Source organism: Diplotaxodon limnothrissa, linkage group LG10, assembly GCF_057381915.1.
Source record: "Diplotaxodon limnothrissa isolate DT_005_m linkage group LG10, D_limnothrissa_male_GT1.1, whole genome shotgun sequence".
Lineage (NCBI taxonomy): Eukaryota > Metazoa > Chordata > Actinopteri > Cichliformes > Cichlidae > Diplotaxodon > Diplotaxodon limnothrissa.
Window position 1 is genome coordinate 20578997 of NC_140605.1, and position 25470 is coordinate 20604466.

The 25470-nt window shown below is 40.2% G+C and overlaps 2 protein-coding genes across 3 annotated transcripts; one reads left to right on the forward strand and one right to left on the reverse strand.

Annotated features, from left to right (window-relative positions):
- Window positions 1-754: 754 nt before the first annotated feature.
- supt6h (SPT6 homolog, histone chaperone and transcription elongation factor) lies at window positions 755-17676 on the reverse strand. 2 transcript variants are annotated; one of them, XM_085364559.1, is made up of 37 exons: window positions 17592-17676; window positions 16135-16245; window positions 15882-16052; window positions 13861-13934; window positions 13572-13749; window positions 13391-13472; window positions 12924-13179; window positions 12732-12833; window positions 11958-12071; window positions 11763-11852; window positions 11482-11624; window positions 11233-11378; window positions 11040-11147; window positions 10673-10953; window positions 10424-10578; window positions 9438-9633; window positions 9099-9238; window positions 8863-8980; window positions 8692-8768; window positions 8472-8607; window positions 8188-8325; window positions 7099-7266; window positions 6884-7011; window positions 6536-6743; window positions 6129-6276; window positions 5819-5961; window positions 5573-5713; window positions 5204-5399; window positions 4930-5075; window positions 4646-4738; window positions 4457-4570; window positions 4212-4336; window positions 3932-4044; window positions 3761-3838; window positions 3486-3661; window positions 2732-2991; window positions 755-2445 (listed from the first exon to the last, which is right to left on the reverse strand). In XM_085364559.1, exons 2-37 carry the CDS (start codon window positions 16232-16234, stop codon window positions 2253-2255), a joined length of 5235 nt encoding a protein of 1744 aa, XP_085220685.1. In that variant the 5' UTR covers window positions 16235-16245; window positions 17592-17676; the 3' UTR covers window positions 755-2252. The 2 variants fall into 2 exon arrangements, with proteins under 2 accessions (XP_085220685.1, XP_085220684.1); XM_085364558.1 differs by having other exon boundaries at window positions 15882-16055.
- A 1863-nt stretch (window positions 17677-19539) lies between these two features.
- On the forward strand, window positions 19540-25160 carry sdf2 (stromal cell-derived factor 2). Its single transcript, XM_085363866.1, has 3 exons — window positions 19540-19771; window positions 21400-21596; window positions 24620-25160. The coding sequence occupies exons 1-3, from the start codon at window positions 19588-19590 to the stop codon at window positions 24917-24919; spliced, it is 681 nt and encodes a 226-aa protein (XP_085219992.1). The 5' UTR covers window positions 19540-19587; the 3' UTR covers window positions 24920-25160.
- The last annotated feature ends 310 nt before the right edge of the window (window positions 25161-25470 follow it).

Here is a 25470-nt window from a genome sequence, read left to right on the forward strand (position 1 = left end):
TACAGCTGACTGCGGCGACAACAAACAGGCCATTGTGATGTCCCTGATTATGTAAACGTTTATGAGAAGAGGAAGATTATTCTCCACTACAACCACCATTAAATTGCACTTTGTTGATGCCTTTAAAACATCTGTTTGAAGGAGCGTTTTTCTCCTGCTGAAATGTCAGTGATGGGCTGACTGCATTTTTTTAAAAGAAGGGGGGAGTGGGCCTTAGAGGCCTCCTGTCATGTGTCTCTCTGCTGCTAATTTGATGCGTACGCCAACTCCAGTGACCACGGTCACACCCGTTACACATCCCTCTCCTCTGAGATAACTGTTCTCATGATCTTGAAAATGGAGGGATTGTTTGCAGGAATGGGAAAAAGCAGCAAGCTCAATCTGCTTCCACTGAATTTCGTCAGTAAGCCAGACAGCAAGAACGTGGGTGTGTCTTGGATATATTGTTTTAACTCATATTATACAGATTCTTTAGGTATTGAAATCTTTCCCACACCTCCACAGTGTTGTAAATAATATAAAAGAGGCTAAATTAAATTGTTATCATCACATCTCTAACTATAAACCAAGGTAAAATTACATTCTCTATCCTATTGTTGACTCCAAGGTTGGACGTAAGCTGCCAGTAAGGAAATAAAAACAACAGACAAACGTGCCCATCATATCATCAAGAATAAGACACGAAGCTTCATATGAACACTTTTATTAAAGGGATCACAGGTAGAAAAAGCCATCAGCAGTGCTGGAGACCAGCTACTGCCGACAACCAATCACAGCCTCGCTGAGACACATGTGAGATCTCCACCTGGCAAGAAATGTAAAACCCAGAGCATTTACTCCAAAACCATAATTAAAAAGATTATGCATATTATGGGACCATGTTGCTTCGCACACAGCAAAATTAAACACACCTCTGAATACCAGTGCTGCCTGTTTGTACTCTGGCACAAACAGCAAGAGTAAAACTGAATCCATGAATCAGGAGAGAACCAGGGTGGCCATAAACTGTCATGCAGTTCAGAACATTACACAGAGTTCAGGAATATAAGCAGTGGGAAGTCAGTCTGATAGTATATTCGGTTGATAGTGTTAGAAAAACTTTAGCTCATCCACTGGAATATTGGAAATTTTGAAGGCTGTGATATCAGTGAGAAAAGAGATACTGACTCAGACAGAATTACAGCAGCAGCACGTGGCGATCACATCTTTTAAGATGGCAAACATCATAAACCAGTATTCACTGAACTGCACACATTTAACATACACGAAATTCAGATCTGGGTAAACTTTAAAATCAACATCTGACAGACTAATGAAAGTTTCGTCAACAATCTGCCAGTCAGAGAGCAGGTACTAAAAACAACAGTTTTAAACTGAAGACAACTTCTGCATATTGAAACACAAGAAGTCATCAAAAACACCCTGTTTTCAGTGTGGCACTTCATTAATGACCACACAGAACAGGCCACTTAAATTTCAGCAATACATTAGAGGCTATCTACAGGAGCCAATCACACGGTGTCAGCTGATCATATCACAGCGTGTGGTGGAGACAATAATCTGTAACTCATGCCCGACAGAGGCTGGCGTTATAAATCCTGTCACCGGGTGTGTCTGCTCAGTAACATGTGTGTTTGCTTTGACAGATGTGAAGATTGAAGTCTTAAGATTCAAACAAGAAAAAAAAAAAGTCTTTATTCGTTCTGACGCATTCATACAAATATTCAATTTCCTCATTGGCTTGGCAAAGAGCTCTTTTGGCAACTGCTCATAAAACTCCGCCAAACATGACCGGGTTGTTGTTCCCCATCTGTCAGACCTATTTCCTCGATCAAACTAAAACCAATGGCAATGTCAGTGTAGGTCCATATCCTATACGTAACTGCTTCCACATACTTCAAGTGTTTTTTTTCTCCTTTATTTATGTCATTCTACTGACATTTTGAATGATGTATACAGTGTTATTCTGACTGTACAAAATACTATGCAGCCATAGCATGAGGTGGCTGGAGGTGAGGTTATGAAACATTTGATGGGTCGACGGGAAGACGAGATATGGGCTGGGTGACACCAGAGTGAAAACTGCTGCTACAATATCATGAGGTGAAGGGGAAAACATGAAGAGTCAAGGTGAAGATGGGGCTGATGGGATGTTGGGGAGAGAAAGGGTAATGGGTTATCTGGATGAAGAAGCAGTACAAAGGGACAAAGTTGGGTGTGTGGGGGGGTACAGCAACGCCCCCCTTTGTCCCCTATCGGTCCATTTCATCCAGCAGGGGTGTGGCGTCTCCAGTGATTGACATGGGTGTGCTCTCGATCATAGGGCTGGGTGACGGTCGTGGCGTCATCCTCTGAGATTTCTTTCTGCCCTCTGCTTCCTTTTCCTTCAGCCACTGCTCGGCCATCTTGCCCCAGTCTACTGCGGTGGAGCTGCTGCTGCTTGGCCTGCAGTAACAGAGGACAGAGGGAGATGGCTTTATTGGACAGCATATGAAAGGAAACCCAACCGAACATTGGGAGGCTGTTTAGATTTAATATAATTCTTACTACAGGTTTAGCACCGCCTTGTGGCAGAAAACTGCAACATGAACATAAATTGTTGCCTGGCAGAGTGACAAACTTCAAAACAGACATTTCACTTTTAAGAGTTGGAGGTGAGGGAAAAATCTGAACTGCAGATGAAGTCTTAGCACAAATAACTAAGACTGAAGGACTGCCATTTTGTACTTACTTTGGCTGCTGTTGTGGCGTCCGTCCTCGGGATGAGGTGGAAGATGACGGTGTGCCCGATGAGTGGCCGTGGTGACTGCTGTGATGGCCGTGATGTGACATGTGGCTTCCATGTGGGTGGGCGTGGGCATGAGAATGTGAAGACTGAGGGGTGGAGCCTGGGTATTGCGGTGTGCCCAAAGCTTGCTGGCTCGGTGTGGTATACGAGTAGCTGGGCGTCATCATGGGTGTCGCCATAGGTTGCTGAGGTGTGGCAAACACCTGCAGGAAATGAAGTACACATCGATTGTGAAATGAGTCGAGGTAAAACCACATTCAGTCGGCTTTAATGCTGCCAAAAAACTTTTGGGTTCCAATTTCCTTCAGTGATGGGGACCCAAAGGTAGACAATGTCACCAATTCATTCTGATCATGTCAACAAACATGCTAATGTTTTGGTCTTGTGGCCATCATCAGAAATAGTCTGATAGATAATATTTAATGTGGCAAAAACCTTAGGAACTCAATTATTAATAATTAGACAAAGGGTCAATCTTATCTTGTAATTCAGGTTTCCAATAGTGTCCGGGACAGGTCACCATATCAGCTAATGATCCGTTTTCCAAACTGCACCATCGCAAGCTGGTATTTACCATTTCCACAGAACCCAATTTATCTCTAGTGGACACCGTGCACAACTCCCAACAGTCTGTTGGGAGTAATCACAATCCCCAAAACATCCTCTTCTCTTTTAAAAACAAGAAAGCTGTCCTCACATGATAGGCAGACGAACTCCCTCCACCTCCTGTGCTGCCACCGTAGCCGTACTGGCTGGAGCCCCACTGTGCAGGTGTGGTGTTGGGGTTCTGACCCTGGCCCGTGACTGCGGCGATGGCATTGAACATCTGAGATGTCATGTTGCGTGGGAGGGCGTTGACAGCTCGTGTCAAGTCTAGTGAGAAAGGAGGGAATACAGCAGAAAACTGTAAAATTAATAGAGCCTAAATTGAAAATCTAGATTAATAAATTGGGGGAAGACTGCGGGGCTCACCTGCAATGTTAATATTGGCTGGGGTAGCGTTCAGGGAGGCAGGCGTCCTTGTTCGGCTGCTGTTACTGGGAGTGATGCCTTGAATGAAGGAGAAAATGTTTAAACAATCACCTATAATGTATTTAGGAGCTGTGATACATTTTATAATGTATAGTTATAGCACTTTCATACCTGGCACAGGGTCCTGAAAATGGTCCTTAAACCACCGGAAAAGCCCATTCACCGTAGGAAAAATCTGTGAACGGTAGCGGAATCCATCTGGGGTAATAGTCACATACTCAATCCTATGGAGAGGATAAAAAATAAAGCATTTCACATGAAGGACAACCTTCCTGTTAATCAACCAGAAACCTTTCAACAAATAAATAAAGAAATGTATATTTGTACCACATTTATACATCCGACTTCACATTTTCTTTCATGAAAGTAGGAAACAAACATTTCCACATACCGTGGTTTTGCACGTGGTTGGTAGCCCAGGATGAATTTTCCTGGTAGATCTTTGCATGCTGAAATAAAGTAAGGGATGAAGGTGGGCTTCTCCCTCTTTGTCCGCATCAGCAACTCTTCCATTTTCTGACAGATAAAGAACAAGATGAGCAAGATAAGATGTGCAAGCCAAGACAAAACAAACAAACAGCTCACAACTCAATTATAAGAACAATGTCACAAAAAAAAAAAACTCAATATACATACCTCCCTGCTTCCCCTGTTGCACTCCTGGAAGTACTTATGCCCCAGCATATCCCGGGCAAATGACGCCATTGGCTGAATGTACCGAGCAGTAATTTCATCCAGATCTTCAAACTCCTGCAGTGAATCAAAAAAACTCTGTAAGCAACACTTCAACACCCCCCCCCCCCCCAAACAACAAAACCAGCTTACCTCATTGTTGATCCACAGAGTGTGCCCTAAGCTGAAAGCATTCTCTTTGCCTTCTTCTCTCACATCAACATGCTGGTAGATGCCATCAGCCACCTATAAAACATTATATTTAGTCAGAGTGGAGCATTTGGTACCAAAGAAATCATTTAAGTCTTTGTCGCATCTTACTGCCAGGTCTTGCTTAAAATGCTTGGACACAGCATTTTAAGCAAGAAGCATTTTATTACATTTGTTATTTTCAATCAACCAAAGTTTTAACCCTTCTGCAGTGCTCGTTTTCTTACCTTCCAGGTGACTGTGAGGTGGTTTTCTCCCTTGCTACTGGGCCTAATAATTAAGTCACCCTGATCCAGGGTCTCCATCATCTTCTCTGCCTGGTTGAAACTGATGTTGTGGAAGTTGGGGTGGGCAATCACACGCTTTATATATGCTAAAAAGCCAAAGACAAATGGTATAAGAATTAATTATGTTAAAGTCCACACTACTAAGATTTAAAAAAATGCAGTGCTGTCTGCAACTTCAACAACCAAATATGTTTTGTATACTTCATATACTCACGTGTTCGCTGTTGTTTCTTTTTGAACTCCTCCTCCAGCTTTTGGTCTTCAGACTCTGTGTCAAAGTCATAGTAGCTGTCCTTAGGGAGCTTCCATTCGTTGGCCTTGTCCATTAGATCAGAGGTGCGACACGTGAGGTCAACGCTGAATTTCTCAATGTCGATTTTCATGATTCGACAGTGAACTGTCATGCCCACCTAAAGTAGAAGGAGGGAAAATCTGTTAACACACCAACCAAGGCTGAAGGATGAAAAATAGAAAGTAGTAATAATACAGCTCTATCAGGACTGGGCAGTGTAAGTGGACAAACAGGAAAACAATTGCAGGTGAGATCAACCAAATAAAGGGGGCACAACAAAAAATGCCTCACCTTGACCCTCTCCTCAGGGTGTTTGACCACTTTGTCACTGAGAAACTTGGTGGGAATGAAACCCTGAACACCATTATCTAATCTGGACCGTACTCCAATGGCCTGACCTGGACATGACCCACTGTCAAAGTGGTTCCACACCTGAAGCACCACACACAATCAAAATTATAAACATGATCGTCATGGCATATCTGTAACACAAAGTTCACTCAGAAAAAGAAATAAAGAAAACTCGATGTGTGGTACCTCGCTCAGTTCAGGGAAATTGTCCTGCTGGCAGAAGGGGCACTGCCAAAGGCCTGTAGCATCATTACGGATGGCCTGGTCATAGCTCTCTCCCTGAGGGCGCCGGTGAGCGATGCCAGTTACTACACTAGTGATCAGCTTACCTGAAAGAAAGATATGAAAAACCTTAATCATAGGCTAAATTATGAATTACACATTTCTACCATGGCAGACAATTGACCAGCATCACTCCATTGAACAAGTGAATGAGATTCTTATTGATGAACTGAGCTTAATTCGAGGCATCATATCTTAATGTAGTGTATATTACCGATATAAAAGGTCTCTGGAGTCTCCTTGGTGAGCATGTTGAAAACCTCCTCAGTGTTAGGGACTCTGTACGCAACTCGTAAGTCTTTATACCTACAGCTCAGCTCGGCACGGATGTCATACAGAGTAATTCCTTTGTTTCCGTAACCCTGCAGGCACATAACACAGTAGGATGACTGGTCACAATATTTTTAAACCTGACTCCTGAATCCAATGGTGGTAGAAGACAGAACTCTCCCTTTTCTGAATAAAAAGGTAAAATGGACACATGAAAGACAAATAAAAAGAAATGCTTGTTTTTCTTGTTTTTTCTTTTTTTGGAGTGTTGGTTCCTCTTAGGCGTATTTTTCTTTGGCAGGATAAAGTATGATACTAAATTAGTCAAAGGTACAACACACAGACACTGACCTGTCTCTCAAGCTCTTCAGCAAATGCATCCAAGTCCAGGTCTTTGAGACGTTCGGGATTTTCCAAGATCTCCTCCAGAGCTCCGGCTGGATTGGCATCTTCTGCCGACTCATCATACTCGAGCGCGTCTACAGCCATCTTGCGAGCCCACTCGTATGTCTCAGGGTGGACACGAGAGCCATCCAGGACCTCAATGTAGGAGTCCGTACTGCCAGGAGAGTTTGAGAGAATGAAAAACCGAGGCTGATTTAAAATAATTCACAGAAGCATAATAGACTCAAACATGTGCACATCCAGCCCTTTGAGAAATATCGAAATGGTCTGAAAATTTCAAGACGAAGTTCCAACCTGTCCCCAAGCGAAGCCGTGTCAATTTTGATGAAACCAGCACAGTTGATAAAAACCTTGGGTCCCATGTGACACATTGTGACGAGCTGTGTTCTGTTTTCCAAACGAGTATTGTTCTGCTTCAGAATCTACACAAAATAAAATCACAGTGGTTAATAATGTTATCAATGATATCTTGCACATACGCTTTACATATCAGCAGCAGAAATGTATACCTTGAGAAGATGTGAACCCTTCCTTGGTCCCAAACCACACACATACTGAACCAGGCTCTGAGTATGAGGGTGTGCGATGGCTCTGTTCACATCTACTCCAACCTCATTAACACGGTTGATGAACTCACAGTAAAGAGCATCGAGCAAATCCTCCTTCACCACATGTTCCTAAGACGGACAAGAGAGGACAAACTACTTTTTACATATGCACTGTATGTAGCTGCTGAAAAAAAACAGCAAGTCATGCTATGATTGAAGCTGGCCTACGATTGATGAATTCACATTGACTAATACACGATTACAAGACAGAGATCGAGAAGTGTCTGTCCTGCTTACCCTGTACATTTCTAAGTTTAAAAATTCTTTTTACTAATACTGACATTACAGTGGGACACTGTAAAAACAATTTCACTACAATGGAAAAGGCTTGCATATGAGTTGAGTGTAGAGTTGATAATGAAACTGACATAAATCTAATTTATTATAATTTGTTCCTACAAATGATGCGTTTGACTAGGCTGAAAACTTGACTGAGAGGTTTCTACAGTTTAACTTTGCAGGACAAGCTTTGATTGCAGTAACAGGTGTATATGATGCTACAGAAGAAAACAAAGTAGACAAACATAGCAGTAAAAATCTCATGTTACCCACAAGAGAAAATGAGTAATGGTATCTTTGTAGTGAAGCAGCAGCTGGTATAAAACACCTTGTGATACCTAAAAATGCTAAGACAATACTGAGCAAAAAATACAGGGAATATAAAAAAAATTGATTTCAAAAAGCTCTCTTTGAAAGTACATATTAAAATAAATGGCTTAAGTTTTGCATCCAAAAATGACAACGTTCACAAGGTTAATCTGCCCCTCTCCAGACACACATCCATGCAATACTCAAAGTCCCAGACTTTTACGAGCATGTCTGGAGTCAAAGCAGCAACTGCTGTTGTTATGCATTTCACCAGCAACCCTGTGAAACTCAAAAATCCCCTCTTTCTAACATTACAGTAAAAGCATTTTGAATTTGGATGATTCTTTTTGATTTACCCTGTATATACTAGCCAATCAAAAATCAATGTCTTCATTCACTCACCTGCAGTGGGTGTAGTTTGAGGCAGAGAATATCCTCATCAGTGCTGCAGACCTGAGCATACTCCACCAGCGGATCCTGGATCTTCCTGGCTATTGAAACAGCCTGTCGCAGCAACGGAGGATAATCCCTAAAATCAGCCTGCAGACAGAAAGCAACAGGATCACAAGAAATAATGAGAGCTAACACAGGGTTGAAATTGAACACGCTTGCCGGTTGACTAACAAACAATTAAACCACAGACATCTTTGTGTAATTCTATTGTAGGTGACATGACAAATATGTACCTCAGACTTCTTGCTGTTCATGTACAGCGTGGCCAGTTCATTGTCAACAAGTTCCACTCCTACAGCAGGCAGAGAGGACTCCTGCTCAAGCTCGCCGATAGTTCTCTTGATGTCCTCCATTATCATTTGGGCATCTCTGTAAACACGTTCATGTTTTTAACATTTCTGCTCTACATTGTGAATGCTGTTAGAAAAAACAGGAGGTAATCTGGTGATTTACCGGTTTTCTCCAGCAACAGCTACTACATGAGGTTTCTTGCCTGACAGAAACCTCTTGAGATTTTCAATGTCACTGGCCTGATTAGACACAATTTAAACAAAGACTTTTAAGTGACTTGTTTTCAACAAAAAACCATTACAGAGGTGCTACAGCTGTGTTTTCTGCTTCTACCTTCTTCTCTCTCTCATCCTCCCTGAAGGCGTTCCTTCTCTTCATGAAGTAGGGTAGACGAAGAAAATCCATCACCTCTCCTTCCCCGTTGATCAGAGCACAGAATACTGGAGTATCTCTGCCAGAGTAAAGTTTATATACACGAAAATCTTACTACTTTTTTTCGTATATGCTATACTTAAATGTCTGTGCTTTGCTGAACGCACCAACAACTCAAGCTACTGATATATACACACCTGCTGGGCGCATAGGCTACACCAAGCACTCTGATGCCTTTTCCCTGATTCTCATCCATCAGATCATCATCTTCCTCAACCTGCTGATCTGGCCTGTACGGAGCCACTTTCAGCCAGTTATACAGTCGGCGACAGCAGGACTTCAATGATAAATGGGGGGGGGGGGGGGATAAATCATAATTAGTTTTCAGATTAAAAACACAAATAGATTTTATATCTACGACATCACAAACGTAGTCCAGCTTCTCAGACTGTGCGCTTTTGATTGTCTGTGCAAGACTGATAGGGAATAATAGCACAAATGGAAGAACAGATCACATCAATGTGATAGAAAATTACCCTGATAATGCTCTCTTTGGCCTCAGCAATCAGTTTGCTCTTAAGCTCCTTGGCCATCTGAGGGTAGAGGAACTGATTGAGAGCTCTTTCTATGGCTAAAGTTCGCTGCCTGTTCCACTCCTGCACCTGGTGACTGAACTCGTCCCTGTAGTAGAACTGTTTGATCTCGTCAAAGTACGTCTGGTCCCCTGCATACCTGTGGAGAAGCACAGAAAAAATGTAAAAAACGTGGACAAAGGGCAGAGTGTCTTAATATTTCCATTAATAATTCAAAAGCCTAATTTTTTCCTGACAAGGATGAGAGAAAAAAAAAAGAAAAAAAAAAGAACACGCTAAAGCCAGAAACTCAAGAAATTAGACTCAACGGGTTTATCCTACTTTACTACTCTTTTATTGCGACATCCAAGCAAGGTTTCTATGCAGGCGCTAAAAATGGGACAACCGTTAGTCACATCAGAGCCTGTGTTTGGTGTCCAAAGGCCAAGGAATGTTCATTAATTACAAAACTGATAGGATTCATAAGAACTCAGGATGTTTTATGATGATGCTTTTTTATGATTCTCCTCAAATGGTGAAATAAATCTAAACATTAATGAGCTTAAAAGATTAGCTTAAAAGATTAGCTTAATCATCAAGTCTAAAACAAAAAACACATATACAGTTACTCTTTCTTAAAGAACTATTTGACACCATTGATAAAATTAGTTAAGAAACAAACAGTATTTTAAATGCAAAGGTGCCAGAGACTTTTGACCACGCTATACTGCACACATGTTTAATTTTCCCAGTGGGATTAATGTTAATAGGGGTTCTGCCTTGTGCTTAGTGGTTGAACTTTACACCAAACAGTTGTCATTAAACTACAAATATTTCAAAAAAATTTGCGTTTAAAGCACATTCCTATGTGTTTCAGCTTCTGCAGCTAAGCACACCAGAATACTCTAAAGATTTTGATTAATATGCACTAAAAATGTCACTCTATTTACCCTTTAACTCCTATAAGGTCTATGCAGATATCAATGGTAAGTAGCCCCTCATCCTCTGCAAGGCACATCTTCAAGAACTGATCCCCATTCAGTTCTTTTACAGGCTTGTTCTTAAGATACTTGAAAGAGTAGGCAAAGTGAGCTTCGTCTACCTCCTACAGGGAGAAAGAAAGGCAGGGTTAGAAAGAGCATGGTTTATATGTCTTTTTTTTTTTTTTTTAAACCCAATTCTTATGAATAGCTGTGTACCTTTTTGCCCTTTTTTGTAGGTTTGATGTTAACCTTGGCTCTCTCCTGAAACGTCTGTCGGAGAACATGTCTGACCAGAGGTTCCCGAGCAATCTGCATGGCTACCATATACCTAGTTCCCTCCAGCACTGCCTCTGGAGTAGAGAACTGACTGCAAACGTAATCTTTGGCCAGCTCTACGGGCTCAGCAGGGAACTGCTCTGTCTCGTGACGTTGGTAACTGTCCCTCAGATTTTCTCCAAATTGCTCTGGAGTTAAACCAAACTTTTTAGCCAAGCCATCTGCAGAGAGAAAGAAAGCAGAAAAGAGTTAGTAATCCTCCTTAACCACTGAGATTACATTTTCCAAAGCAGAAAGGGAGACTAACCAAGTCCCACGCTCTGGCAGATGCTGTACATATCCCTACGGGATGCCAACTTGAGATCAGGTCCTTTCTGCTCTTCTTCTTCTTCTACCTCTAATTCCTCCTCATCTCCTAAAGAAAGAGCCATGGTGATTTATTTATTTATTTATTTTAAATATATAGCTATCCATTATTTAGTGAACCACGTTTTTCTTACCATCCTCTGACACTTCTTTGATCTTCTTGAGCCTCTTCTTGTTGGCTTTGGCAGCGTTCTGCATCTTGGGGATGTCTCGTCCGTAGTAGAGCAAAAAGTGATTGTAGACATCACCCAGCTCTTCAAGAGTCTGTACATCCTTCAGCCTTGAATAAGGACAAAGCAGAATTTCAGAGGAGAAATTAAATAAACGATTACTTTTCTAGCCTACGTTTCACCAGTAGGCTCAGTAGTGCTATAAAGTCATACCTCTCCATGTCAGTAGTGTCCAGAGGACGAATACCATCGGCCAAAGGTTTGTCAGGGTCAGCAGAGATCTGCTCAAACTGATAAGATTGCATCTTCTGAAACAGACGGGTCAGGTTCTGCTTCCGGGTCTTTAGCTGAGTCCACTGGTGAGTGGAAGAGGAAAATATTAAAATAGAAACCAGAAAACTTTGCTGTTTTTTTAATGCAGCTACTGGAAGCAATGTAAACGATTACTGATGGATTAGTCTGTATCCATTTCTTATTTGACAACGCAATTATACCTTCTCATCCCACTGCCACACTTTCCACAGGTCATTGATGTTGAGCTCTGGTTCAACATATTCTTTTCTGTAGAAAGCTATAAAAGGAACCTGGGGAAAAAGATACAAGAACTCTTTACAGTGTCCCATATTTTACTCATATTAAAATAACACTGACAAGCTCGTATCTTGAAAGGAATATGCAGCTCACTCTACCTCAAATTGTTGATTCCTCATGAAGTTAAGGGCCTCTTTGATCTTGGCAATTGTGCTGGGACCTTTTCTGCTGAAGTTTGTGGTTGTGCCCCTGTCTAGGTAATCTGTGCTCTCCTGTTAAAGGCATAAAAAATATTTCAGTGAGGCTTCAGGAAATTATGCATCTCTCATCTGAGTTCCTGTATAAAATATCTGCTGTTTTTTCCTCGTCTCTTAAGGACATGACTTTCAAACATTGTTAATCTGCTATAGACAGTTCTTCTGTCCTTCAGAACAAAAGGAACAAATGCCACAGCATGCTAAAATTTGCCAGATTTTCAGCAATAAACTCTTTGGAAATCACCTTGGTGCAAAGATACTATTTTATGGCTGTTACATTGTGAGATTCAGCAAGAGAAATGAGAAAATATTATGTGTGTGCAACAGTCTTCTAGTAACAAAATGCTAGAAAATACTATTTAAAATTGGCTCTTTGCCAAGTTGTCTATTGTGTGTAGAATACCGGTTCACTCCTTGAGTTACGAGCCTTTTTATGCTTGAATGATTCATAGTTCAGTGTTAATTAGCTTAAACAAAAAAAACATTCCTGAAACTGCTAAGGTACAAGGGCTGGACTGAAAATGAGTGAAAAAGTAGTCAATGCCCAAAGAAAGGCTTTGAAAGATCTTCAGGAAACCTGGAGAACTATTGCACAAGACAAATCTAAAGAAATGAGGAGTGGCTCAAGACTTTTGCACAGTACTGTATGTATGCCATGGGGCATGAAGCCTCTACCTGCATGGAGATTGTAAGAGTGGAAAACCCATGTCTGAAGATCCATTCTGCTTCCTCTTCCAGCTCATCATCCTCAGCAGGTTTGACAGGAATAGCTCGCAGCTACAAGCCAAAAAACGAACAGTCATGAAAGCAGCCTCAGGTTCGCAGAGAATAAGTACGTTTACAATAAATTAACCCCAAAACACACACCTGGAACCGCTCAGGCATGTCTGTGGAGCGGATCTCATTGTCCTGGTCAGTCATGTGACTACTTTCGAGCTCACTTGGCTCGTAGATCTCAAAAATGCTTTTCCTCCCCAGCCTCCTCTTAGTTTGCTTCTTGGGTCGGTCCCAGCCCTCTTCATCTTGATCCTCTTCCTCCTCCTCACCCTGGTCATATGCATCAGCATCAAAGTCAGCAAAGTCAAAGTCGCCACCGAAAATCTCCTGAGCTTCCTGGAGCGCACTGTGGAGACACAGAGAGAGAGCTTGTGACTTTTTATTTTGTGTTTAGTTTGATTAAATATTTCACACTAATTGACACTTGAGACAAAATAACTGAATGCAAAGGAAATAATAGAAAAGTGCATTACCCTGCACTGAATTATATATATATATTTTTTTTTTATTAAGGAATAAATCACCCAAAGATCTTCAGCATAAACTCCAACACTCACGCATCAGTGTATCCTGAGAACTTCTTGCCCCTCTTTTTGGTGATGGGCTGGCCATCATCATCCACAATGAAGTCATCGATATCTGTGGAAGTATAACACAAACTTACAACCCCACAGCCCAATCCAATAGAACATCTCAAATAAAATGTGTTACTTTCTCATTATTTTTTAAGACTCCAACCTGATTCTTCATCCTCTCCTTCTTCATCATCATCAGGCTGTTGCATAGGTTCATCAACAGCCTCGCCTTCCTCCAGCTCCCCTTCACCATCCGGATAAAATATCTCATCTGCGATCAAGTCCTTCTCGTCATCATCTTCATCATCATCCAGTGTTTTTACACGGTCATATTTCTTCTTCTGTGATTCAAGACAAGTCAGTTCAGGTGGATTCAACTCTTTCAAGTGTACAAAAGTGACTTGAAATTGTTAGATGTAAGGGTAAAAATAAAAATGTAGACAGGAACTTACCCTCCTTTTTACTTTGACACCCAAGTTTTCCTCAATTAGGTCAAGGTCGTCATCATCCAGGTAGTCATCGTAGCCTGCAAAGGTGAAAAGTCTTAAACAGAGGAAACAACTTCAAGCTACCACTGCCAAAGCATGTCTATTCCAGTGTTTAAATACAAGACTGGAAATATTTTTTAATGTAGATATAAAGATTTACTTGACACATTAACACCAGAGTCACTGAAAATCCCATTTTGTCACTTCCTATAAGAACGGCAAATAACTCATCTGTGTTAGACCTTTACTTTCTTTAAAAATGGACAACATGAATGTTAACTGTAAAGCACACCAGCAGAGAACTAGCATTGCATCAAACATCACCCGCCTGGGTAAACACTGGGATGCATCTGGATCCACAACATATGGAGCTAAATGTGAAAGATGCAACATGTGGCCAACAGATGCCTGGAATCTGTTTAAGGTCAGCTCTCATTATTTAGAAACATATTTTCCCCCGACTTTAAATTCTACTGTGCAAAAAGAAAGGCCATAACACTGAAAACTGCAACTACAGTATAAGAAAACAGTCATAAATTTCAATCTATTGCCTCATTAACTATATCTGTATTATATTAGAAATACACTACTGGCTGAGGTACCTGTAAAAATGACAATATGAGGCTATTTTTCAGTTAAGATGTGACAGAATATACTTTGTTTATCCTATATTTGTAAATAAAATGTACTTTTCTGCCAGAGCAGGCATCAGAATTTCAGAGATTTAATATTATGCTAAGAACATAATTGAAAATGTTATATCTTAAAATCTATCAGTGCTCCTTGCTCAACCACCTAAGTAAAAGGTACCGCTTTTCCAAAATTACTAACCTCATTTAACATTTTTCTACTACTTAATTTTTGCAGTAACCTTTAATATATTGGCATATTTAATGTCAACTTCTCAAGGAACCGAGCCAAATGATCACAATTAATCAAGCAATGTGTTTATACAGACTACATTTGGTCTCAGAAAGAAAGAAAGAAATACAAAAAAGCATTTATAATAGGGCAGGAGTGTCAACTCATTACCGTAGAAAAGATATAGTCAAATGTTTTCACTTTTGAGGCCTTACTGCACCTATAACTCAAATCAGCATATCATTTGTTCTGATGTTGGTACTCTAGATTAACCTGCTAATGAAGCCATAATATTGGGTAAATTTGTGTATTTGTGGTAAGAAAAACAAACTTTAAAACTCTGTTGTGGGCAAAGTCACTAAACCTTTGATTCTTTACTTTCCTTCTCATTTCTTCGTATTCTGCTAAAAAACCACTGGCCTGAACGTTAAGACTCCACTAAACATACCATGTGGTGGCTGGCAAACAACACCATAGGATAAAAACGACATCACACCTGCTGTTGCAAGTAACCATTTCTAATGGTCATGCACCCCTCGATTTTTGTAACCTGATGCATAGTGCTGCCGCTGCTGGGTTGGGGACACATTGTCACACCCGATCGTGTCAGGTTTGCAATTTTTTAATGATGTATCAGTACAGAAGCTGAGAGTTGTTGCAACTGCTTAAAAAGACAGATTTTCTGGAAAAAAAGGCACTGCCTTTAATTCTCCTTTACATGGTCTCCTGAATAATAGGTGTTGCCTGAGTGGCACCACCTATTATTCAGGAGAATACTGCAGCTGCTACCAGCGCTATAATGGCGAACATAGATGGATAAATGGATTTGATTGTGTCATGACCTTCTCAGCAGAGTGCAGAGTGACCAAAGCGGTGGGTATACTGTGGCCTTATGGTTCTCCTTCAATGCATTACTTATAGGATTCAAAATTGCTGCTTAGTAGGGTACCAACATGGCTGCAAGACTGAAGTAACCAAGATCATCTTCCACTCACTAATATGGTGTGATATGGCATAATAATGGGGCATGAGTGTTTTCACTCTATTGACTGGACAGGTTAAATAGATATATGTAATTAATCACACAGGTTTAACAATTTTTTAAAAACACCAGGTGAACTTACTGCGCTTTTTTTTATGTCGACGCCTCACTTCCTCCTCTGAATCACTCCCCCCGCCACTTCCACTTTTTTCTGCTTCTTCCTCCTCTTCTACCTCGTCTCCATCATCAATGAAGCCACGTAAATTCCCTTTCTCATCCTGGTCTTCTGGGTTATCGTCTTCTTCCTCTTCATCTGCTGAGAAATGACAGATGAGGGGTCCACATGCCATACAACTTCAACACACATTCCCAAATTTAAAGAAATCAGATCTTACCATCTTCTTCCAAAAATCTCTGGTTCTTCTTAGGTTTTAAGTCCTTCTCCTCAAACTCCTCCTCTGACTCTTCTGCCTCACTTTCAATAAAGTCCGACATGACTGCTATTCCTGAGAAAGGGGTTAAAATGCTATTAATAAAAATGTCATCAATCAGGCAATATTGGGTTCTCCCAAAATTCTCCTGACAAAAGCCAAATACACACAAATCTTACACTATACTGGATAACATTGTGCTAGAATAAGAAATGTAATCCTTAATATAAAGATTGCTTAATGTCCCTTTAAACTATTACTTTTTTTTACATATCTCAATGTATTACCAAAGATGTTATAATGTCTCCTGTATTACATATAGATTATTTATCAGGTTATTACTGATTATTAATGACTTTGTGATTAATATGATAACAATTTGATAGTAATGTATAATAGTGCTGTGCAGGAATTTTGATTCTTTACTTTCCTTCTCATTTCTTCGTATTCTGCTAAAAAAGTGTTGCATTCTACTGAGACAATTTTTGATGATGCTTTGGCATCCTGATCCATCCTGATGCATTTCTCATATCCTGTGTCAGGTGTTTGATGATTTTTCTTCTTATTTCTTGAGGACATGTCTTCCAGATATTGTTTATCTGCTGTAGATAGTTTCCCTCAACTATTTATGAATATACTACACACCATGCTGAGCTATGTAAAGTATAAAGAAATGAGGGTTTAGCTTCAGACTTTCACAATAAAGCGAAAGATTACATCTGAAAACGATGCCTTTTGAGAGCTTCATAAAACATATGTGTGTAATGTTGAGAAACAACGCCTAACGTTAACAGCAACAAAAGGGTATATTTTAGTCAGCCCTTTGAATGATTTTATTCTCTAGCACTGTTATAATGCCAGAAAGACTTAACAAGCGGGCTTTAACAATGACTTCACCTAGTCATGTCGCAATGCGTACACACACACATACAAAACACTGGCCGTGATTACCGTACAAACAGCATACTTGCTTTAAATATAACGGTAGAGTGAGTTATCCGGGTGAAATCTTCAAGTTAAAGGAGTAAAAGGTTGTTGTATAAACATTTTTTGTTAATAAAGGTAGCTAAAGCTAACGTCTTCGCTAGCAACGAACGAGGCTAAACGACAATTAGCAATGCTAATAAACTAGAAAGGAACGTTGCTGCTAGTACAACGGTGGCACGTTGTTGCTTTGAAACGTGTTGGCAATAAAAGGCTGCTGTACCTAAAGTAAATTCACCATTACATAAATTAACCAAGGCCTCCAAACCAACTTCGCAGTTTAACGTTGGCTAGTTAACGCTTTAGCATGTCGATATGTTAGCCTGGCATTAGCTGGGAAGACAACAACAGCCATCAGCATTAGTACTAACTACTTGAAAAAGAAGACATCGCAGTGAAGACATAGCATATAATCACGCTAAAAGAAACTTACTTACACGTATCAGTGGGGTAGCGTACTCCGAATATATTAACGGTAACAACTGAGTTGTATTGTATGTTATATTTCGAAGCTTGCACTTGTAAAAATGGCCGAGAACGAGCGGCGTGATGACAATTCCGGGATGCGGTAAGTGAACTTCCAACCTCTTCCGTTGCAAGGTTTTTATTTTTTTATTTTTTTTTATTAGTAATATAAACATACAAACAAAATGCACCATATATTACAGATTCAGAGAATAGACATTTCTTACATATTAGCAACTTTCATACATAGTGAAAATAAAATATAAAGATGGGGTCACATAATTTAACAAATTATTAACTCACTAAATCAAAATCTTCCATAAAGGAAACAAAAAAAGCAGCCTTTTTCTTTTTAACTAAAGTCAAAGATTTAACCAACAGGTTTAAGTCGTTTTTCCAGTAAGCTAGTGTTGGTTTAGTCTTAAATTCCGTTGCAAGGTAGTGATGTGACGTTCTTCGAGGCTTCGAAGCGTGATGTCACGGGGGTGGGCGTGGAAAGGATTTTGGCCGGGGCTTCATTTATGGGAGGAGCTGAAAATGATGACGTCCGAAGCCTCGCTGCCCGGCTGTACCACGTAAGTGGTTCGAACTTTGCCGCGAGCTATGACAGATATAAACCCCTCAGACTTCATTCAAAAATGTGGGTGTTTGATGGAGAGTTGCGGTTAGTGAGAGTTTGGAGACAGTTTGGAGGTTTATGAGAGTGAGGAGAGAAAGTCAGGAGAGAATGGAGCCAGCTAAGAAGAGGAGGATGTCCTCCCTTGTGTGGGAACATTTTGATTTTATTTCTCCCAACAAGGTATGTAAATTTCTACATAAGATGTATTTTCATAATACTGATGGTGCAATACAATTTATGTTAAGCGGCTTTACTTTTGTACAAGGTGAAGTGTTTGCTCTGTGCCAGGGAGCTGGGATATAACAACAACACCTCATCCATGCTTAGGCACTACAGAGCTTTGCATGAGAATAAGGGGAACACCGATTGTGGAGCAAGACCAGGTGAGCCATCAAATGCCATGATAATATAGCATGCAGTAATGTTACTAAATAATATAACAATATTATACAGCTGTTATAAGTTACGTGTGTGATATTTATATTTGTGCTTTGTCTTTATTGTCTTTCCTCAGGAGAACAATCTCAAATAGATGAAGACCTGGTTAGCATGGTGATTGAGGACTCCCAGCCATTTAGCATTGTGGAGGACAAAGGATTTAAAAGACTTGTTAAATCATTAAATCCTAGCTATGTTCTCCCCAGTAAAAAGGTCATAAAAGCAGTGAAAATGTTGTTTTTACAGAATAAAATGTGAACAGGCAGGACTGAGGCTCAAAGCCTCAGTGTGTAGCTGTCCATACCTCAACGTTACAAAAGCACAACTACTGTCCACACCCCAACCACACCTCACCTCACAGTAAATGATCATTTCCATTTTAAGCATTTCCAAATAATCATTTTCCATACTGCCAGTATAAATATACACAGTATACTGCCATCACTACAATATACATGTTTTACACACTCCTTTTGTTGTTGACATTTACAGGCTGTGTGCAAAAGGCCACACTCTTCTAATATTTTTACGTCCAGTAGATGTCCTACTAGAGCAAATGAAGCTTCAAGAAGCTTTGCGCTCATGAAGCTTCATCTGCCCATCACTACCCTGCGGTTTACCTCGATTCTATACACACATAAACAACTAAAATAACACCATGCCATATGACAACCTTTACTATCGTTAAGGTATTTTTTCTAGTATAAATATCATTTAAGATGCCAAACAGTACGCTTAAATAACCCCAAAACCAAATAAGACCGCGCAGATGCCGTTCCGAGCCGCTAGAGGCGCTGTCTCCTGAGCTCAACACTGGCTTACTGTACGTTTTTAATGACGTAGCGAAAAATAAGGCAAATCTCTGAGAAGGATCAGCGGCTGGATGTGCTTGGCTTTTAAACAAAGAAGGAATGGGTAAATTAAACTGTGAAAGTATGCCACGCTTTGTACAGGCCATTTTGTTGTTGTTTTCCTGTGTGTTTGGACTCTCCCTTGGCACGGAACTGAGCTTTGTGACCTGCGGATCAGTCATTAAACTGTTGAATTTAAAGCACAACGTGAGACTACACTCGCACGACGTACGCTACGGGTCCGGTAAGTTTGCTGTCAAAACTAATCTTTTCATTCATAAACACTCGTGTTTTTCAGCTAACAATAACTACAGTTATTTTCCTTCGTAACTAAGTTTGCATTGTTGGATAAAAATACAATTCTGACTTTTTAATTTTCATCCATTAACTGTGTCAGTGTGAGTTTGTCATAATGTTCAACTTAACTCCATCATGTTTGCAGTTAAATGTGACACGTTTTAGGAGGTCAGCTCAGTTTCTAAGGTTTGCTGGTGAGACAAATAAAAACGTTTATGTGCACAACCACAGTTAGAACACAGTTACGACTGTTTCTGTTTCTTTGTGGTCTTTTATTGACAGACAGAAGAAGCGAAGGTGAAATCACATCTCCAACACAAAATGCAGCCCCTCTAAGTCAGCAGCATAAACTGTGTTTACACTGGTTCTTTCCATCTGTACTAGCTGACAGAGCAAGAACCCAGGGTGGTGTTAAATATGTGCAAGTACTAGTCAGCGATAGAGGTTTAGAGGTATCAGTTATAACAACCCCATAAACTCTGAGTACAGATGCAAATGACACCTGTACACAGTAAAATACTATCATGATATGTTTCCAAGAAGATGGATGGTATCATGATACAACAATAATCAATAAGCTGGTGCCCTTGCAATGAGAATCAGCGCCTCTGAGTCTGAGGCCTTGATCCTCAGCTGGTAAAGGTTGGAAGGCACACTCCTGGTCAGGAAGTGGAGATGTTCAAGTATCTTGGGGTCTTGTTTATGAGTGATGGGGGGAGATTGCTGGAGATTGGCGCCCATGGTACCAGTCCATTGTAATGAAGTGAGAGCTGAGTGTAAAAGCGAACCTGTTGATTTACCAGTGAATCTTCACCCCTACCCTCACCAGCAGCCATGAGCTCTGGGTAGGGGTCGTCACAGCAGATCATCTGCCACCATGTCACTCTTTTTTCCTCTGTAAGAAACTCTGCATGTCCTCAGCCTTGTCTCTCTAACTTTGTCTCTAAACTGCATGACCTCACGTCTCCCTCTAATATATAAATTTCTAATCCTGTCCATTCTGGTCACTCCCAACAAAAATCAAAGCATCTTCTACTCTGCCACCTCTAGCTCAGCACCCTGTGTTTTTGTCAGTGTTACTGTCTTCAAACCATACATCACACCAGGTCTCACTGCCATCTTGTAAACCTTTCCTTCTCACACCTTCTGTCACAAATCACCCCTGATATTCGTGACGTTTCATTCCTTTTGTCTCCAGTGAATACCTCCACCTCTACTGTTTCCTATTAGAGTACCTGCATGTTTTAATCCTAATATCAGCATTTGGCACTGGTGTATGCAATAATGCGTCACAAAAGGAAATAACAAGAAATGTTACTGTATACTCAGAAAACTCTAGGTATAACATTGTTTCACCGCACTGACTTGTAGTTGCACACCAGCATATGGAATTGTTGTTTGCCAAAAACCGACCAATAAAGCAAACCTAACCTTCATCACATACACAAAGTTCATAAGTTATGCAGAGGACTGGTTTTAAATAACAATCTTCTATTCTAGATGAAATTTTATTTTTTTATTTGAACTGTCTCTAATATCTTTAACAATCCTCTGCTGACTGTGTCTCTGAGGCAGGTAGTGGACAGCAGTCTGTAACAGGGGTTTCTGCAGTAGAAGACAGCAACAGCTATTGGAGTGTTCGCGGGACCAGTGATGCCTTGTGCCACAGAGGTACCCCAGTTAAGTGTGGGCAGACGATTCGCCTCACTCATGTCAACACAGGACGTAACCTGCATAGCCACTACTTCGCCTCCCCGCTGTCATCTAACCAGGTGGGTGGTGGGAGAAGTACAAGGGAAAAGCTGAGAGCTTTGGGGCTATGTGTGGGATTTACCAGGTTTCTCTTTGCAAAAATTGGGGAAGGATGTCAGTGTGTAGAAGATGGACTTTATTTTTTTTTCTTCTTAATCAAAAAAGCTGATAATAAATTTAGGAATTAGGAAGATTAGGAAAAACACTGAAGCGATAAACAGCTGTAACATTTATTAATGTGTAGTCTTGTGTAAACACACACACACAGACACACAAAAACAGGGTGCCTGCCTTTCACTTTTATTCAAAACTAAACCAACATTTTTGCAGTGAACCTGAGTTGACAGCAGCTTTTATACTTAACAAACTCTCTGGGAAAACAGCCTCGGGTCAGCGTAAAACTCCCAAATCCTGAGAAAGTGTGAGAACACTGTCTGACCAAAGTGTCAGAGGGTTGGAAGACGCGTACCTTAGGAAAACAGAAATTTTAGTTTATATTTCTTTACATTTAATATCTGAGATATTAAAATATAATAAAAAGAAGTGCAATTACAACTGTACATCATATTTTTTCTACATGATAAAGAAATGCTGAAATTGTAATAATTGGGTGTAACAATATATAACCTCCACACACTGTCCAGCTTATCATCATTTTTTATTGACTTACAACATTTCAGTCTGTGTGACCTTCGTCATGTACAAAAAAAAACAGTTTCCTGGCTAGACATCTCACACTGCATACTATCAATCAGGTAATGAATGAGTCCACTCGAAACTTCAACACAATCTTCAAAAAGCCAAATAACATTTAACATCACCACCTGATCCGAAAACTGGACCATCCATGTCTCCTGTTCTGAAATTGTCACTTAAATTCATAAATTACCTCAATTATAAAACCAGTTTACAACAAATATTCATACTTTGGACAAATCAGTGATGTATATTTTTTTAAAAATACCAACATCCCAATATTAACAAATCACATCTCAAAACAAATCTAATTTTAAAAAAAATTATGAAGAAACTACATTGAGTACAAGTTCTGCAAATTCTTTTCTCTTCAATAATAAATCCCCAGGGGGTGGTGGCAATGCTCAATGCCACAAAATTGTCAAAAGATGCTATATCATGTTACATATTATTAAAATGGGCTGCTATCGCATAATACTTATGAAAGTGGCAAATCGCATTTGCCACTTTCATAAATTTGTAATCACACTTATAGTCTGACAATATTTACCGGTAGGTGGATGAAAAAAACTATGTGGTTTTACTAGTATGGCACTGGGAACAGTTTCCACACCTATGATTTCCATTTGTATGGGGACTCAGAAGGATCTGGCATGGCTGATCGTATCACGTGTTTTTGGCCAATAAATATCTGGGTGTGTTAGATCATTTTGAGTGATCGAAAAATTAGTGGAAAAGCTTGCTTTGTGAGTTACAAGACTGATTCATCCAGATCGATTCTGATTGAAAGATTAGTTTATCCGGTCAATAGCCAATAATAAACATTCCTATAATAATTTTTAAGCTTTTAGTACAACTGTATATCAATGTGAAATTAGCACAATAGTAAATAATTTCATTTACATAGACAACTATGACTGCATAATATACACTTTATATTGTCAGGAGCTCTCATCCACTCATGAAGCCCAGTAATTTGGTATGAGCGGTACTAGTACACCATTCAGTGGACTGGGATGTATTTCACCGAACCTTTGGTGATGAGATAAGACACCAGATAAAAAAAAAATGGTATGCATGGCGTTGTGATCTATTAACTGATAAATATTAAAATCTGTGAAGGTTGTTTAACACAGTCAACAGCTATATTTACGCAGCTGGGAAACTGCAAAGGACAGAATAAGGATTTTTGAAAAATCTAAAAATTATAAAAAAAAAGGAAACCATCACTTTCTTTCTCAGGCCTAGAAACTGTTTGGTGACCCCTGGCAACCACAACCAGCAATGCCTCGTGCCATCAGGGTACCCCGTTTAAGTCTGGGCAGATTTGCCTCAGTCATGTCAAAAGATGAGTGATTTGCACATCTGGATTTTTCATATATAAAATCCAAACATGTAAATTAGATTCAGACAGTATCCCACACTGCACAAGTCCCAGGGGCAGCCCCATTCACACAGGGGCAGCCACAGTCACACAGGTCTAGAAACCACTTGGAAACCCCTGACAACCACAAGTTGCTAGGAAAAAAGCTGTATTCCCCGACGCTAACCACAAACGAATAAATTTTTTTAATTTCAGTTGGTCTAGTGTTTGCTGGAGGTTGCAAGGATTTTGGTTTGCCAGGGTACTCCCCAACTGACTTCTAGGTCTGTGTGACCGAGGCTTTAGATGCAGTAAAGAGCAGGACATTGGTCAGATATGGACAGGCGATTGCATCTACAACAGATTTGTTCTCACTCCAGTAAATACCCCTGAAAAAACAGACCGAAGCTGGTTAAGCTTCTGAATAGGATGTGATGTGCACATTCAAGCATCCACGCATGTATCTTCTAAACCATTTATCAGAGTCAGCGTGTGATTAACCCCCTTTGTTTTCATTTGGATTTGGAGGGAAATGAGCCTATTGGGTCAAAGGGGTGGGGTCATATAGGGTGGATGTATCCTGCAGGTTAAGGAATTTTACAGAATTGTGATTTAATAATTTTGTTTGGTTTAGGTGAGAGGTGGCACCTTCAGAGTTTACAGGATGCATAATGATCTAATGCTGGCTGTCAATTTTGAAGACAGTTCTATGGGCTCAGTCTAATATTACATAGATTAGGGGGCTGCCAGGTAAAAGATTGTTGTCTAATCTGACTGATCTAGATATTTTCATTCCCACACACAGCTCAGTAATGTCTAGTAAAGTTTAGTCTGCCGTGCATGCATAAAAACATCAGGAGGTTATTTTGTTTAAAAATGTCTAAACATTGTAGGGTTTCAAAGAGCTTCCACAAAAGAAAGCACCTCATCTTCTTCTTTATTCTGTTTTCACTAGTCCTCTGATCTCTCTCTCATTTTTCACAGGAGGTGAGCGCATTTGGCGAAAACGGAGAAGGAGACCACCTCGATGAGTGGACGGTTCAGTGCGGGGGATCCGTATGGAAGCGGGAGGAGGCCATCCGCTTCCGTCACAGGGCCACTGATGCACTGCTGTCTGTGACGGGGGAGCAGTATGGACGACCGATCCACGGTCAGACAGAAGTTCATGCTATGTCAAGCCCCAGCCAGCACAGTCTGTGGAAAGCCATGGAGGGTATCTTCATGAAGCCCAGTGAGAGCCCAGGAGGCAGTCGAGACTACAGTCACCCACACACAGAGTTCTAAACTTCACTTTTCTTTCTCTGCTTCTGTCTTTTTCTATTTTCCTCTCTACCTATTTCTGTCTCTAATTATATCTGTTCCAGCAGTCCCTTTCCTTCACCAGAACATACTTTGGAAACAATGCAAGAAACTCATAGATCCAGCAGCTAAGCAGCTACACTCAGACTTAATCTGTGAATGGCACTATAATTTGACTTAAAAGGTACAAGAAGACATTGAGTATTGAACGTACTGTTTTATTGTATGCCAACACTAATGTTTTTTTTCTTTTGCATTTTGTAACAAGTATGTCAAACAAGAAGTTGTCCTGTTAGCTTTAATTTATTGTTAAACTATAACACAGAAGACACTGCAGGTTTTCCACATAAAAAAATAAATAAAAGTCGTCCTGTGTTTAGTTGATCTAAAAAGACATTGTTACAGTTGTGCCTTTATGCTAAAAACATTGTAATTGTTTACATAGTGGAGTCTTTATTGTATTTTATGGTATCTTATACCATGTTTTACACAAGTGACAGCGAAGCAGTATTAATACAGAAAATGATTCCCCCCCT

What these genes read in the sequence shown, in the direction of transcription:
- supt6h (XM_085364558.1), bottom strand. Translation starts at nt 16,234, where the DNA reads ATGTCGGACTTTATTGAAAGTGAGGCAGAAGAGTCAGAGGAGGAGTTT. An exon ending in CTCTTACAATCTCCATGCAG is followed by an intron (nt 12,072 to 12,731) that starts GTAGAGGCTTCA and finishes TGCCTTTAACAG; the next exon opens with GAGAGCACAGATTACCTAGA. An exon ending in ACCTCACAGTCACCTGGAAG is followed by an intron (nt 4,739 to 4,929) that starts GTAAGAAAACGA and finishes AATGTTTTATAG; the next exon opens with GTGGCTGATGGCATCTACCA.
- sdf2 (XM_085363866.1), top strand. Translation starts at nt 19,588, where the DNA reads ATGGGTAAATTAAACTGTGAAAGTATGCCACGCTTTGTACAGGCCATT. An exon ending in CGACGTACGCTACGGGTCCG is followed by an intron (nt 19,772 to 21,399) that starts GTAAGTTTGCTG and finishes TCTCTGAGGCAG; the next exon opens with GTAGTGGACAGCAGTCTGTA. An exon ending in CCCCGCTGTCATCTAACCAG is followed by an intron (nt 21,597 to 24,619) that starts GTGGGTGGTGGG and finishes CATTTTTCACAG; the next exon opens with GAGGTGAGCGCATTTGGCGA.